The 14263-nt window shown below is 45.3% G+C and overlaps 1 protein-coding gene and 1 long non-coding RNA gene across 2 annotated transcripts; one reads left to right on the top strand and one right to left on the bottom strand.

Annotated features, from left to right (window-relative positions):
* Positions 1-230: 230 nt before the first annotated feature.
* LOC127317581 (uncharacterized) lies at positions 231-2843 on the bottom strand. The gene is made up of 4 exons (XR_007861280.2): positions 2594-2843; positions 1609-1671; positions 1463-1533; positions 231-551 (listed from the first exon to the last, which is right to left on the bottom strand). It is a non-coding gene; the product is annotated as an uncharacterized lncRNA (long non-coding RNA).
* Positions 2844-8187: 5344 nt separating this feature from the next.
* LOC127312496 (uncharacterized) lies at positions 8188-11528 on the top strand. The gene is made up of 5 exons (XM_051343014.2): positions 8188-8341; positions 9845-9897; positions 9984-10121; positions 10778-11009; positions 11081-11528. Exons 1-5 carry the CDS (start codon positions 8284-8286, stop codon positions 11365-11367), a joined length of 768 nt encoding a protein of 255 aa, XP_051198974.1. The 5' UTR covers positions 8188-8283; the 3' UTR covers positions 11368-11528.
* The last annotated feature ends 2735 nt before the right edge of the window (positions 11529-14263 follow it).

Genomic DNA, 14263 nt, shown 5'->3' with positions numbered 1-14263 from the left:
CCCACACCATCCTTTTATGAGTTTATCAATGGTCATAAAGACACATCAACATTGGGCATGCCTCGTGGGCATTAGTCACCATGGGATGTTATATAGCGCAAAATGTGATTCAGGTCGACTCTATTTCTGAATACTAGCATTTAAATATCTCATAATTAACAACCAGGGACAACATATATTGTATTTGTAATAAATTCACAAAGTATATGATCAATCTAGAAATGGTCGAATACAATAGAGAGTAGTAAGGAAACTAAAGTGGTCCAAACATTCTCACAAGGGCTAAACTGTAGAAATACAAGAGAAATTTGCTTTGTTGCATGACTCTGGTCATTAGACTCACAATCATCATCAAAGACTCGGAGTTATTGTCATGCCCATCGCCATATGTGCCCTAATGATCATTGACGTAGACATAATCATCACCCTCGCATAGCCATAGTCGCCGCCATCACCCTCTTTGTCATAGATGACATCGCATTATTATCATCATTATTAATAACACGAGCCTTCTCCTGACTAGGACTTCCTCAAGTATTACTTCCCATTACCTAAGAATCATAAGACTGATTGTAAGAAAACTGAAAAGAAATGCATTGTAAAGGAAATTTTGCCTACAGTTCAAATAAATATAACGTACATTATTGTACATACATCACTGACTTATATGTATGATCGTAGAATAGGAATGCAACAATATTACAGAGATATACTCACAAGAACAAACAATAGAATACTACTACACAACATCCACTTTCTAAGTGAAGCAGAAGCAAGCGATCAAAAATCCATCATACCGAGAACAGTCCAAGCATTTCTGTCTCAGCATTCAAGAACATTACAGCTCTGTCCGTGCATTCACTCTGTGTGTTCAAGCTATAGCACAAATAAATCCATATTAAACCCGAAGGCTGCTATATGCAGCCACTCTTAGATCACTAGCAAGTAATGCATCCCGTTGTGGTTGAATTGCTAGTGAATAATACACACTACAAGCTGCAGCGTTTTGGTTCAGAGTGCAACTATAACTCATACAGGATATGTACATCAAGCATGCATCGTGGCCTATCTGCCTAGATATTTTTTCGTTGAGTTCAATTACTAGCACACTTATTTCCAGTTTATTACTCTTAAACTGCTTAGAGGATCATGTAAGTATGTTGAACAAATAAATTTCTGCATTGCCCAGACTTAAGCAGTGCTCTGTACTAAATAAATGATGCATGAACAAAGGAAGCAGTTCATGCTCACTGATATTGTCTAGACATCGACAAGATATGAAGAATAAAGGGCAACTAGTTCGGTGGCTTATATCTTCTGAACAATCTCGGTGATCTCGTATATGTGTTAACATTGGAGTATGCACTAGAAGAATCACTCGCCTATATTTTTACCAAGATACAGATGGCTTATTTGAAAGTAACAGATTTATCACTTCTTGAAAAATCTGCATTTAACTAACCTTTTCAGATTCATGTTGACGAGATCAGCTTCTCGTCCTCTTTCAAATCCCACTTCAGAATCCAATGTGGACTATGTATCAAACATAAAACATACATTACTCAAGTTTATTGTTGCAAGCCTAGCACATGTATGTCTTATACTTACCAACTCTGGTGCAACTGATTGCATTATTGCACCATAGTCCACTCCTCCTTTATCAGCCAAAGACTATAGAATCAACAAGTCAGCACACCCCCATTCACTCAAAGAGTACAATTTACAAGAGAATGACACATTGCCTGCACAACCAGCTTAATGCCTTGAAAAACGCATGCTCCAAAAAATTCTAATCCATGTTGCCAAGCTAGAGTGCACAAATTTTTTTTTCTCTTTGTCCATACAATTACTTATACAGAAGCATGAGGTAAAATATTAAAAAAGCGATGGTTGTAAAGTGTATCAGTAGCCAAAAATCATAGATGAAGTGCAGTATAAGATGTAAAACAAATTTAATTTCAGTATCAATCTTGCAGGCCGAAATTTAGTATAGGAGAGAAAAAACCGTTATTTATATCCTGCATGAATTGACCATAGTCCAATATTAGGTATCAGGCTACTGAAAATTGCATCAATCAAACAATTATGTATCCAACTCTTCAACTTTCTAAACCCAAAACCGAGGGAATTAAGGAACCGGGAAAGGGAGGCACACATACGTATCAGTTTGATACTAGCTAGAGAACTTAACTTAAACAGAGGTTTTGTTTTACTATCTTGCACAACTTCCTGAACCTAGAACTAAGGGAATTCTTCAGATTTTAATGTCCATCTGGAGCATACACTTGGAGAGAAGTTTATTTTGTCATCTACCTAATTGCAGCATGAATAAAAAAGTGACAGATCATATGATAAATTTATTCTCTTCATATCCCTCCGTATCACGAACTAATTCGCAGCAAACTTGGTCGATAAAGTAAAGAAAAAACAAGATCACCCATAGAACAAGACACGTCCCAAGCTTTATCTATTGCCGCACAAAACGAATTGCAATCAAGAAGCATTGTAATACCAACACATACGTGAACACACAGTCATAATTCGCCCAGGGTTATTGTGAGAGCGGAGGCGAGACAGGGGAGGAGAGCGATACCTTTGCTCCCCACTGTGATCGATGTGTGCCGCTTGTTCTACATCGCAGAGGAACTCATGGGCACCCGTCTTGTAGAGAAGGCAGCCGAGCAAGACCCTAGATCGGTTCTGGAGAAGGACGATGAGGAAGAGTTTGTTTTGGAAGGGATTCAGGAGACTGCGGCAGTTTAGGCCTTAGTTGGGGACGTGGTGCGTCCGGCGCGCGGGATTATATTGTCCCAGGTTGGCGCCCACGAATTTAGCGCCAAATCCCCAAAAATTAGCCGCCTAGTTTAGTCATTAGTCCAACGTGGGTCTGAAAGGGGCAGGATCATTTGCAATTATATGCATATATATAGTAATAATAAAAACAAATCGATTCAAAACTGTACGTGACATTCTACTCTAGATCCCATAGTCATCTGAATGTTGCAACGAATATATAGTAATAATAAAAACAAATCGATTCAAAACTGTACGTGACATTCTACTCTAGATCCCATAGTCATCTGAATGTTGCAATGAATTGGCAGTAAAGCAAATCACGTACAGACCTGAGGGCATATGTAGCAGGGCGAACCAGGGTTAGACCGTCAGACATTACTAATTCCCGTAGGGTATTAGATTGGATAGCCGAGAGTTAGCTTTTCCCGGTCGGCTATGAAACTTAATAATAGCCGACCGTGAAAGTAGAACCCTCGGATATTCATTCTCACCATCGGGCATTAGGATTAATAGCCGAGGGTTAGATTGTCCCCATCGGGCAATGGGCTTTACCGTCGGTTATTACTGGTCATGGTTGAGAGGTTTTCGATTACCGTCGGGCATGAATGCTACCGTCGGTTATTAGGGTATTAGCCGACGGCCGGTCGGTTATTATAATACACCGTCGGAAATAAGGGGATTTCTAGTAGTGACAGGGGTGATGTGAAAGCAGCAGTAATATGAGAGCAATAGAAACAGTAACACAGCAGCAGTAGCAGTAACACAGAGGCAATGGCACCAGAAAATAGTTGATACTACTTCCAATGTCATATAGAACGAGTATATGATGATGAGAGATGGACCGGGGTTCCCAGCGATCTACACTAGTGGTAACTCTCCAATAACAAGTGACAAGTGTTGGGTGAACAAATTACAGTTGGGCAATTGATAGGATTGAAATAGCATTAAGATAGAACATCAAGATTATTAATCATGTAGGCATGTTTTCCATATATAGTCATACGTGCTCGCAATGAGAAACTTGCATAACATCTTTTGTCCTACCAGCCTGTGGCAGCCGGGTCTTAAGGGAATCTACTGGCAATTAAGGTACTCCTTTTAATAGAGCACCGGAGCAAAGCATTAACACTTGGTGAAAACATGTGATCCTCATATCGCAGCCTTCCCCTCCGGTTGTCTCAATTTCTGTCACTTTGGGGCCTCGGGTTCCGGACAGCAATATGTGCAAACAACTTGTAGATACAATCTAAGCAATAAGTATAGAGCTTAAATCTAAGATCATGCCACTCGTGCACTAGTGACAAGCATTAAACACAACAAGATTGCAGCAACAACAACTTCACAAACTTTATAGATAGACTAATCATAATATAACAATCCATCGGATCCCAACAAACACAACACCGATTACATCAGATGGATCTCAATCATGTAAGGCAGCTCATGAGATCATTGTATTGAAATACATGGGAGAGAGAGTACCAACTAGCTACAGCTAGAACCCGTAGTCCATGGGGGAACTACTCACGGAGCATGATGGAGGCGGTGGCGTCGATGGAGATGGCTTCCGGGGGCACTTCCCCGTCCCTGCAGGGTGCCGGAACAGAGACTTCTGTCCCCCGAATTAGAGTTTCGCGATGGCGGCGGCGCCCCTGGAGTCTTTCTGGAGTTTCGTCAATTGGTATCGGGGTTTTAGGTCTCGAGGGATTTTATAGGCGAAGAGGCGGCGCAAGGAGGTGCCTGGGGGGCCCACCCCATAGGGCGGCGCGCCCCCCTCCAGGCCGCGCCAGCCTATGGTCTGGGAGCCCTGGGCCTCCCCTCCGGCTCTCCTTCGGTGTCCTGGTCCGTCTCGGTGAAATATGATGTTTGGTCTTTTTTTCGTTGAATTCTGAGAATATTGCCCGAACATCCTTTCTGAAACCAAAAACAACAGAAAACAGGAACTGGCACTTCGGCATCTTGTTAATAGGTTAGTCCGGGAAAATGCATAAAATCATTATAAAGTGTGAGCAAAACATGTAGGTATTGTCATAAAACTAGCATGGAACATCAGAAATTATAGATACGTTGGAGACGTATCAACGTGCATGGCAATATATATTCCGTAGTTAGATATCTTGTATTCCGGGTAGTACTCTCAGTGTAAACCTTAGATCATGACGTCTTTATAAGCCGGATCCTGGGAGCCCTAGAGGCACAACGTGTTCCAAAGCTGGGTATTGCCAAGTAGGCATCGACACCTGCCGAAGCTCTCTCGGCTCTCACGTACACACCAAACCCTAGCCATACCCCTCCAAGGGCTACGAATCTGGGTCAATCTCGCCTCCCGCTTGTCTGGTACCCGATCTCTCGTGCTAACATGCAGGTTTCCATCAACCCTAAGCCTCTTATCGTGGGCATTGCCGAGGAGCCACCTCGTCACCGCCCATTGTAGCATCGATGAATTGCGTCACGTACCCCCATTCACTTCCGAATCCTATATGGTGCTGGCCTAGTGTATAGCCCCCCTTCAGCTTCCAAGTTCTCCGCTCGTCATAGAATAGACCTTCCAGCCCTTCGTGTTGGCCATCGAAGGAGGCGTCGCCGATAGAGCAACGGTCTAGGAGATGCGCTCCAGGGGCAAGCCGATGCCCCGACGGTACCCGTCGGTGGGAGGGGACGTGGTGGGGCATGCCGCGGAGGGAGAGGGCAGGGCCGGGGACGTCATGGGTCATCTTAGCCCGTCCCTCCGCAATGGGTGGCCTCCACGGACAAAAGTTTTTTTTTTTTTTTTTTTTTTTTTTTTTTTGCGAAAATTCCACCGATCTATTAATAATCATCAACAGTAGTACAAAGATGCCTAAAAGTAATAAAAATTACAAAAAGGTCATTGGACCACCTAGCGACGACTACAGACACTAGCACGAGCCGAAGGCGCGCCGCCGTCCTCGCCCCTCCATCACCGGAGTCAGGCAAAGCTTGTCGTAGTAGAGCTTGTTGTAGTAGACAAACGGGAAGTCGTCGTGCTAAGGCCCCAAAGGACCAGCGCACCAGAGCAGCAACCATCGCCAATGATGACAACCGTAGATCGGAAGAGACTGACCTGAAACCACACAATCGAACACGAGAGACGACCAGATCTCGGGAGATCCGCCGGACACACAACTCCACACGCCCTCCGCCGGTGCTAGATGCACCACCGGAGCGAGGATAGGACGGGGAGGACCTTATTCTAACTTCAGGAAGTAGCCGCCGCCTCACCATCCCGAAGAAGACACCGAGAACAAACTAAACGAAGAACTGAAACCTTCCCGCCGGCGAGAGGCTGCGGTCCGCCACACCTCCAAGGCCCCAAGGCCACCGGAGGTGGAGCGGACCGGCAGCGTCGCCGACGAGAGGGACGAAACCCTAGATGGGTTTTGAGCCGCCTCCTGATCGCCTGTTCGAGCTTTTTCCTACTTGTCGAAACAGAAATCACTTCCACGGACAAAAGTTGAAAAATGCTTATTTTTAAATTTATCATTTTTTAAATTACTCATATCAGAATTTTCCTCCAATCGTAAATCTATACCTACTAATAAAGGAAGGAAGGTTTCTCCCCAAAATTTTCGTCCGTTTTTTTATTGCCCTTATTTTTTATGAAAATTACGACAACTGCCACCGGTTATGTACAAAACGTTTTGCAGCGCGGAGAAAAAGATCGGACTCTGCTTCGCCTTTTCATGAATAAAAAGGGAATCACATCACAGCTTCGGCTCTGTCCGCAATGGGGGCAAGCCCAATCCTTTGCGCCGCACCTCCCACCGCGTGGTCGTTCAGGTGGGCGGGAGCAGGGCGTCCGTCCCGGAGGAGTACGGCGGCGGGGAACCTCACGTGCCGCCCCTTGCCGGCAAGCTCCTGCCCCACGCGCCGCCCCTCCTGGCGAGATCCCTTCACCGTCTAGCTGTCCCCGTGCGCAGCCCCTCCTTGCTGCCCCGGCCAGCCCCTCGCGCCTCCACATCGTCCTCGCCGAGGCCTCCCTCGCCTGGCCGGCGCCAAGAACAGAGGAAAGGCTCCGCAGTGGCGTTCGTGGTGGTCCTCACCGGGATCTCCCCCAGCCCTAGCCGGCGCCAAGAATCCTCCCATGCGCCCACCACGAAGGCCATGCGAGGATGAGCATATCCGGGAGTGACTTATGCAGGGGACGAGCCAGGATTGAGACGGGTTGCGGGAAGGAAGCAGAGCGACGGTGTTCGGGTGAGGCGGGGCTTGCTCCGGAGTAGGCAGGCGCGGAGGCGGACGCGTAGCTGCACAGGTTGCGGCGAGCGCGGAGGCGGGCGTGGAGCTACGCAGGCTGCATGAAGACGGAGTTGCTGGATCAGGTGTACAACCGCTCGCTCAGTGTGGAGCTGATGGGACTGCCGCTCTCGCCTCTCGCACGAGTTCACAAAGGGGCTGAGCATCGGGGTGCTGCAGAGGATGATCGGGCTCTGAAAGAAGTCCGTGCTTGCACTTCCCCACATCTCCAGATCTCCTTTGCAACCGAGCGCCTTCGAATAAATTTGATATTAGATGACAATGAAATTACATCATCTCCGCTCGCTAGCAATATAGCTATCAGTACATTCATTCACTTCAAAGTTTCGAATCTGAAAACCAGATCCCGTTTTTAGTGATGCACAATGCACACTTCCAAACATTTGATACAGACTTGCCACGAAGATTTAGTTGACTGTTGAAGTAAGAAAATTCAGCAAATTCAGCTACCCACACGAAAGAAGTGTTTCAGTTTATTATTTGCTTGTGATTTGCCTACAACTTACTTTCTACAATATCGGTTGTAAACCATTGGGTGAATATCTCACCATCAACATCACACCTTCGCACATAACTTACCGACAGAAAATGATACTTATGTTTTATTAATTCTCCAAACTATCTAAATTACAATTTTAGATGACTCATAGATCTTATAGATACTAGAAAACTAGCTAAAGAGCAATGTAGGTAACTGAAATTTATGGACAGTGTAAGAGACATAGCAATTAATAAAAACTTATTATGAAGTTTGCAATTTATGTTCCTGATTATGGACAGTGTTAGACACATGAAAACTAACAAAACTATCTTCTTAAATATTGTCGATGGTAGTTGCATTTTGTAAGCAATATCAGGAACAATAATCCGCCGCAACGCGCGGGCATTTTTCCTAGTTTGTTCTAATTTGAAATTTGAACAATTTTTTATTTTCACCAAAATGTAATGAAAAAAACGGACCGAAGAACCACAGGTATGTCGGACCTCGGTTTTGGCTAGCGAACGCTTGTTGGACCTGGACGAGCGAAGCTGCAAGTGGGCCGGCCCAACCGGTATAGCGCCTTAGGCAATGCGCATTAGCCCACGCTATGAGCGCGGTACCAAACTGCGGATTAGGTCGGCGTAGAGGATCTCCCCTGGAACCGTCGAAGCTCGTGTGTCCCATCTCGTGTCGCCGGGGACGACGGCGCGGACGAACGCGAGTCGTTGCAGATGCCGGCCTCAGAACGCCACCGACGATGCCCTTCCTTCCGGCGTGGTCTTCCCTCCGGTCAGTACCTCGCCACCTCGTCCCTCTCCTTCCCTCCCCTCCCCTCCCCTTCCTAGGGTTTATGGTCGCCGCCGCCGTACGCCCGCACGTCTCGTTTCGAGGTCGGCCAGCTCCCCGTCGGCCACGCCGTCACCCTCTGTCGCCACGCCAAGTTGGTGAACACCCACCTTGAGTTGATTGATGCCTTGCTTTCTGCGTCTTCTTGGAAATTGTCGTTTCATCCATCATCAACTAGTAGTAGCATGGTAGTAGTCTTAGGACATTTTTTTTTCGAGGTGCTCTTAGGACATGTTCAATGGCAGACGCTTAGGCGGACGCTTATGCGTTAAAAATTAATTATGGTCAAATCAGAGGATCGCTTAAAGGAATACTTGTCAACCCTAGGCGCTAACAGAGACGTCAAACTGTCTACGTTTCTTCGCTCGGTTGCCTCAGGGAAAAAGATCACCTATGTGTTTGCTCCACTGAAAATGACTTCTTTTTTCTGACAAACTCGACATGTATTGTACAAATTGCTGGCAGGGCTGCACGTGTGATGGTGTTCTTTCCCTTAAATTCTGATATCTATTTGTGTATAGATCAACAATTGCTATTAAAGTAACGTTAGCCATTCAGGACTTAGGAGTACCAGGACAACCTAGTGCTGCTAAACTAACACCAAACTTGCTGCGGCCACTAGATAAGGAGCTTATGACTCTTGCGTGGTTTCGGAATTTTGGTGGTACCATTTCAATTGGCACTACGCCGCAGAGATTTTTTTTTTCTGGCCCTTGTGGGACATAAGTATTTTGCAGTGCAATAGGCTTAGATCCATCTTTACAGATGTGGTGCATGGTTTTGTGTATAGTTTTCTTCATTTTCTTAGCTAGATTACTATTTATGTTCTGATTTTTTGGGTTGTTTTTTCGATATGAATGTTTTCATATGGTTGCTTTTCCATTACAGGGGGTGGAATAAATGGCTATTTTTCTGTAATATGGAGTGGAAAAAAGAAACAAGATTTTAAGTATTCCCTCTTTCCCAAATTAACTGTTTTGTCTAGACACTAAAACATGTCTAGATACATGCGTATTTAGACAAAGTTGTGTCAATTAATTTGGGAGGGAAGGACGAGTATTGTATTTTTATCCACATTCTGTCAATCTGATAGATAGTGATACGTTTTATATCTGTACAGATTGCGATGGTTTAATGTCTGCTGTGATATATGATGTGTATGTTTCGCTGATAATTTGTGAAGTACCTGCCAATACAAATTCATCGGTGCTGCTGAATTACTATTTGTTGTTTGCCATTGATTTGGGTTCTTGGAAACTGAAGCCTTATAGATGTAACAGTGGTCAGTTGCTTGGCAGTCAGTTGCTTGGCCGATTACTGCTTTTTTCCAGCAAACAAAGAAAACTATTGCTTTTGAATTGCTAACTCTTTTTATGCTGGTAGCTAGTCACACAATATTCATCAATTCACCTCAAAAGATACTAACTAGTACTAATCCTTGTGCAGCAGTGGCTACCCAAGCTGGGAACTCCGTGGGTCGTTATCATGATCCACGTGTGGTAGTGTTTTTCTCCATATTAGTTATAATTAATCTACAAATAAAACAGTATAGTCGAACCTGATTGGGTTTCCCTTTTGCTTACAGGTTGGGATTGCATTTGCTGAACAATATTGTAGAATTCTGAATACGTCACCAGAGGATTCCCATAAGTTCTATCATGATGAAAGTATTGTTGGTCGACCAGGTTTTGATGGTCAAATGACATCTATAACCACTAGACGTGTAAGTTCTCTGCAGCCTGTAGGATCTTGCCATTATTCATGAGTTGTACTATATATTAAACATTTTTTGGTCGGGAAGGCATACCTGTTCACTCATTTCAAACTATTAGAGCTTGATTTCCATTCATGTTGTAGGCTTGACTTCCACCATTGGTTACTTATAATAGCTTGAGGACATATAAGGATAGACATTATGACATATGTTATAGGTTTTTGCTAGCATGTTGAGGTTATTAGGCTGCTTTGGCATGTTAATTCACAACTGGATGTTCCTATTTCATCGAGTGGTAGTATTGGTATTGCGATATTAATCCAATCTCACCATACCTGTTACTGAAATGTGATTGGTGAACATCGGTTAGCTAAAGGTTGTGTATGCCAGTATACCCTCAATTTATGAAATCTTATTATGCAGCATCTCTGCATCTATATACAATCATGTGCTACTAAGGGCGGGAAGTATATGTCATGTGCACGTTAGTGGAGTTATTCCAATTCTTCTTATTTGTCTAATATGTAATCAGTTTAGTATATAGAACACTTACATTTCATTTTATCTGTCTAAGATGTAATCAGATAAGGCATGTGTATGTCCATGCAACATGCCTAGTCATCTGATTGGTTCTCACTGATTTGTTTTATGTTCTTAATATCCAGGCTATCAAGGAATACTTTTTATCTACAGAACTCAAGGGATGTTCGACGGAGTTGGAGAATGTGTATGCTCAGCCATCGCATGGGGATGGTGTGTTTGTTGTGATTACTGGATCTTTTACTATGCCTAATACGGTGAAGCGTAGATTTACTCAGTCATTTTTCCTGGCTCCACAAGAAACCGGAGGCTATTTTGTTTTGAATGACGTGCTTAGTTATATTCGAGCTGAGCCAGGTAAAGGTCTGATTTTCACCTTCAGAACTGTTCATTTCATACCTTTGCTGACATTTAAATATTTTGAACAGAAATACCTTCTCTCAAGGAGAGAATGGGCACTCAACAAAGGTTTCGCCAGGGTGACAATGAAGATAATACCGTACAAAATGGCAGTGGTGACGACTCGTCTGGTGAAATGGGAGACAGGCAATTATGTGTCATATGCTTAAAGGACAGAAGGAATGCAGCCTTTGTTCCTTGTGGTCATCTCGTCTGCTGCTGCAGCTGTGCAAAAAGAGTCGAACTCAAGGATGAACCATTGTGCCCTGTGTGTAGGCAAGACATCCAGTACGTGCTTAGGGTCTATGAGTCTTGAGGTAGTTGAAAGACTTTATTCTGCCGGAGGTTTGACTCATCACTCATGACCTTCGGGTCTCATGGGCACAGAGCTTGCTGAAGTCGTAAATCAATATGTACATAGAATATTTCCACAAACGATGGTCTTGGATAACCAGAGTTGATTGTTTCGACGGTGGATATTGTTTGTGTTCAAGTGTCTTGAAAGTGTACTAACTTTAGCTTTCTTATGGAATGCATGCAATCGGCTTATGGATTATGGTTGCTTTTGCACCAGCAATTACTCATTTTCTTGCTCTGTTTTTAATCTTGGCCATGATCAGCAAAGGCATGGGGCTCTTGCTGTGTAAAACATGCGCATTCATTTCCATAGCTCCGTGTCACACCCTGTTGCCGCCGGTGAGGATCGGGGCGTGAGGTCGATACAGCGGTTGCTTGTGGTAGCAACCAGACCTGAAGGAGAGGAGGATTTAGACCAGAGGAAGAAGAAGACAGACGAGGAGAGGACTTGGTTCCATTTCTCTGTTTCTGTTTGATGCCTCACGCTGCTGACAGTGCTTCCCTTTGTAGATACCAGAACAAGTCCACAACTGGGCCCATAGCCCATATATTCCTTGGCCCAGTACATGTCCAAGTACGGGTGTTACACTACCGGCCCCAGGAAACATCGCTAAGTGCGCGAGTACTCAAAGCGGTTTACTATCCGGATACTGATTTGTTAGAGGCCGAACTGGGCTCCCACCCGTCCCAGGTTTGGCGGTCCCTTCTGGAGGGACGTGATGCCATGAAGCTAGGCCTTATACGGAGAATTGGTGACGGTGCAACTACGCATGCTTGGCGAGATAACTGGCTGCCGCGGGAGGAGCGGATGATGCCAGTTGCGCCTAGGAAGCAAGGGGCGCCCCAGCGTGTGTGCGACTATATTGATAACACGACAGCTTCCTGGAAGGAGGACAAGCTCGAGGAGTTTTTCTGGCCCATGGATGTCGAAGTGATCAAAGGTATTCCGCTATGTACCAGGCGGCAAGAAGATTTCTGGGCGTGGCAGTTTGAAAAAACAGGTGTGTTTACTGTCCGTTCAGCATATAGAAACTTGGTTCGAGTTCGCCGGACTAGGGGCGATTGGCTTGAGAACCGCGCGGCGGCCTCGAGCAGCGCAGAGGAAGGGAAGGATTGGTCGAAGCTGTGGAAGACCGCCGTCCCATCAAAGATTCGAGTTTTTCTGTGGAGGCTGGCGCACTGCTCGCTTCCAACCGGCGATGTCCGTCATCATAGACACATGGCGACGTCGGCGACATGCTCGGTCTGTGGACATGAAGATTCATGGCGTCACTCCCTGGTGGAGTGTGCTATGTCGCGATGTGTGTGGGCTTTGTCCAACCCAACAATCGTGGAACACATTTGCATCTCGACGGAGCCTGCTGCCCGGCAATGGCTTTTCTTGATGATGCGGACGATGGAGCATGATGACTTTATTCGGATGGCTGTTACCCTTTGGGATATTTGGCACGCAAGGAGGAAAGCAATTCATGAAGACATCTATCAAAGTCCGCAGGCGACGCATCAGTTCATTGAGAGTTTCTTGCATGATCTATCCTTATCGGAGAAACCGCGAGCTACGGCTGCAGCGAAGGTGCACCCTCCGGTGGCACCAAGATGGATACCTCCTCCACAGAACCAGAGCAAGGTGAATACGGACGGCGCTGTTGCAAAGATATCTAATAGAGGAGCTGTGGCGGCTGTCTGCCGCTCCCATGCAGGCGTTTACCTCGGTTCCTCGGCGGTGGTTTTTGAGGGGATTACACACCCTGGCTGCCTCGAAGCTATGGCTTGTCGCGAAGCTTTGGCGCTCACGGCGGACCTGGGAGTGGAAGGGGTCACGGTGGCTTCGGACTGCATGGAAATGATCCAAGGCCTGAAGGGCAACAACCTGGGGCTCTTTAGTCATGTGCTCAAGGAGATCAAGACGTCGGCCGAACAGCGGGGAGGTTTCTGTTTCCGCCATGAGAGCCGGCGGTCGAATGGCGAAGCTCATAGTCTAGCTCGCTCAGCAACATCACTTGCAGCGGGTCGCCATGTTTGGTTGGGAGTTATACCTCCGTTTCTTTCATTTCCTGTAAACATTCTGGGTAGGAATGAATAAAGGAGGTCAGAGTGTGTTCTCAAAAAAAAAGGAAACATTGCTTGTCCCCAAGCAATGGCTCCAATTATGTGTCCATGAATGCCTCTAGGATCCCATGGCATTCCATCAAGCTTTGACATGTTGCATAGCTGATCAATATCGAACCCAAATAACCTGGACGAGCAGCGGAAGTAGGAACCCAAACTAGCTTCTTGTTGATTCATGTGAACCATACCCTCCCGAAAGAATGAATCCCATTGAGCAATCCGATATTGCCAAATGACCTGGGGAAAGGCTAGCTCCAGTTTACTATCGTGCAGATAACTTTCCAACCTAGAACCTTTCCAACTAGTTGAAGTTGATCCATTTGCAGTAAGCTTTGTTACTTCTTCAGAATTAACTGACCAGATGCAAGGATCTGAAGGCCAGTACATTTTCATAGAAGCATTTGCTTCTAGTTCAAAAGGCATGACATTCAAGTGCACGTTCTGATTTTGCACAATGACATGCTCGACGTGTTGTTCTGATCTAGTAGCAGCAGTGCCCTCATTAACCAAACTAAGCAACAAATGACCATGAAGCTAAACTACATATTTTGAATTCACACATAAGCTTGGTTGGTTGTCGCCTCTGGATTCAAAAGCTCCCATGCATAGAGATCCTTCATTAGTGTGTATATTGCTGCCAAGGTAGAACTGTTGTGTAATGTCAAGAAGGCACACTAAGCATCTAAATAACTTCTGTATCAGGCAACATGCATCCTCAGACTGAGCTTAAGCAAGATAGACACTAC

Source organism: Lolium perenne, chromosome 7, assembly GCF_019359855.2.
Source record: "Lolium perenne isolate Kyuss_39 chromosome 7, Kyuss_2.0, whole genome shotgun sequence".
Lineage (NCBI taxonomy): Eukaryota > Viridiplantae > Streptophyta > Magnoliopsida > Poales > Poaceae > Lolium > Lolium perenne.
Note: the sequence above shows the minus strand (reverse complement) of the source record. Positions and strands in the feature narration are given on the sequence as shown.

Coding starts and splice junctions, on each gene's coding strand:
- LOC127312496 (XM_051343014.2), top strand. CDS start 8,284: ATGCCGGCCTCAGAACGCCACCGACGATGCCCTTCCTTCCGGCGTGGT. Junction 9,898..9,983: donor GTTATCATGATCCACGTGTG/GTAGTGTTTTTC, acceptor TTTTGCTTACAG/GTTGGGATTGCATTTGCTGA. Junction 10,122..10,777: donor CATCTATAACCACTAGACGT/GTAAGTTCTCTG, acceptor CTTAATATCCAG/GCTATCAAGGAATACTTTTT.